The following is a 1,912-nucleotide window of genomic DNA, read 5'->3' on the forward strand; positions in this document are numbered from 1 at the left end:
TAGTCATGGAATCTGTAAGGACTTCAGATACCAAAAATTAATGGTTCCTAAAACACATCTGTGTTTATGTACAGTAATCCAAACATGGATTAATACATGAAATATGGAAGAATCAAGAGCACTCAAACTTTAAAGCTTTTAGTCCTAACCTAGAATCACTTGAGGACTCAGTTATCTATTTTCATGCCTCAGTTTCCTCCATCTTTCTTCAAGGAAAGAAGAGCTAGAGAAAGAAAGGATAAAGGGAAATGAAACACCAGACATGCTGTTTGTAAAGGAAACCAGAGCTATGGTGAGGATGAACTAATTAACTTTGATCAAACATCTATTTTTAAATGCTGGGAAATGAGCACATAAATTGATAATAAAATAAAAGAAATCAGGTATAGCTGGATGATGTTAGTTGCCAAAGAAATGTCTAAATTCATACGAGCCTGGTTAAAACTGCAGATTTGGCCAAAATGGTCAACAGAGCTCAATGCTTTAAGAACGACATTAATTCTCTCTTGTAAATTTCCACAGTGCCTTTGCAGGAGCCACCATTGCCTCTAGGGAGGATATCAAAGCTAAAAGAATATTAATATTAAGCAAATCGCAACACTTTTTATATACTCATATAGAGAGAGAGAGAGCACCTTGCCATCCATAATGGATTTAATCAGGACCCCAGCAGGGAAACCCACAAAGGCCTATTTCTTCAACAAAAGCCATAGCAGCCTGAAACGCATCTAGAGCTATTTGGTTTTTATTTTATTGATAGGAACAGACCTTCTATCCCAGGTTCCTCAAGATAAGCCACCAAAAACTGCACCTGACAGACCCGTGGAGCAGCCATCCTCACAGCCGGATCATTGCAGAGAGACAGAGAGGAAGGACAGAGAGAGGGAGGGAGCGAGGAAGAGCGCAGTGAGGCAGGCTCCGGAGCACTTGTCAACAATCCTCCCCTGTACGTAATAAGCAAGCGGCAGTGCAGATTCCGCGCGGCAATAGGACAGCCGGAACAGCACTGGGGCCCGGGGGGAGGGGAGACGGCAGCAGAGAAGGTTATTTATGTGCATGGGAGGGAATCGAACACTGAAGAGGAGGGGTCTCCGGCTGGCTCTTCCCCACCTCCTGATAAATTAAAATGAGAAAAAGGAAAAGAGCCACTAGCTTTTCATCCTGCCATTTTCCCAACCTGCAATGCAGACGAATCCGAACTACACAATTTCTGACATATGGGGGGAGAAGGGGCCTTGCAGGGGGGTGCTCACAGTTTAACTATGCACACTTTTGTGCCCCAGGCCTTTCAGACACCCCCCACCCCACACACACCCACCTCCAAGGACAGCAAGCTCCAGGGCACCGTTTCAATGGCATCCCTTTTTAATATCATAATCTGTGTCATTCAGCACTTGCCTTTTATTTATTTTTATTTGTTTTTTTGGCTGGGAAACCTGGGCAGCTCTCCAGACAGACTGCAGAAATCTCTTTCCACATGCTCCTCCTCCAGCCCGCCCTCCCCTTTCCTCCAATTCCAGCTACTAGGGAGCTTCGTTACTTACCAAGTGACCGCACTGGGCCACCACTGCCCCACGGCCTACGCAAGGGACACTCCTCCCCCTGCCCTGCCCAGGCCCCTCCCCAAGGTACATAAAGTGATCTAATCTAATCAAACAGAAGCTGGTTTCCCTCATTGTTTCTTGGGGGATCTTTCACAAAACAGGCTCTGTGGCCTGGCAGCTGCAGAGAGGGGTAAAGAAGGCAGGAGTCCAACCAGGGTCTGGCCAGCTCCCTGGCCTCGGATCACTGGAGTGCACATATCCCTCCATATGTCATAAGCTTTTGATTTTTAAAGGCAATTCACTGGAAGCTTTTGAACTTCAGCTGGCAATGATAATGTCCAAAACACATGCTCTCAACACTACTCACA

General features: G+C 45.9%; 1 protein-coding gene across 3 annotated transcripts in view; it reads right to left on the reverse strand.

Moving 5' to 3' along the window:
• Positions 1-1,912, reverse strand: part of JARID2 (jumonji, AT rich interactive domain 2) — a 270,823-nt gene that overhangs the window by 119,328 nt on the left and 149,583 nt on the right. The window contains exon 1 of one of the 3 annotated variants that reach the window (XM_008584906.1): positions 769-888. The exons of the other annotated variants lie outside the window; for them this stretch is intronic. Within the exon in view, the coding sequence (XP_008583128.1) occupies positions 769-835 (67 nt within the window). The 5' untranslated portion in view covers positions 836-888. Of the gene's footprint in view, positions 1-768; positions 889-1,912 lie in introns of those variants that run through there. 3 annotated transcript variants of the gene reach the window in all.

This window comes from Galeopterus variegatus, unplaced genomic scaffold (assembly GCF_000696425.1).
Source record: "Galeopterus variegatus unplaced genomic scaffold, G_variegatus-3.0.2 Scaffold3402, whole genome shotgun sequence".
Classification (NCBI taxonomy): Eukaryota; Metazoa; Chordata; class Mammalia; order Dermoptera; family Cynocephalidae; genus Galeopterus; species Galeopterus variegatus.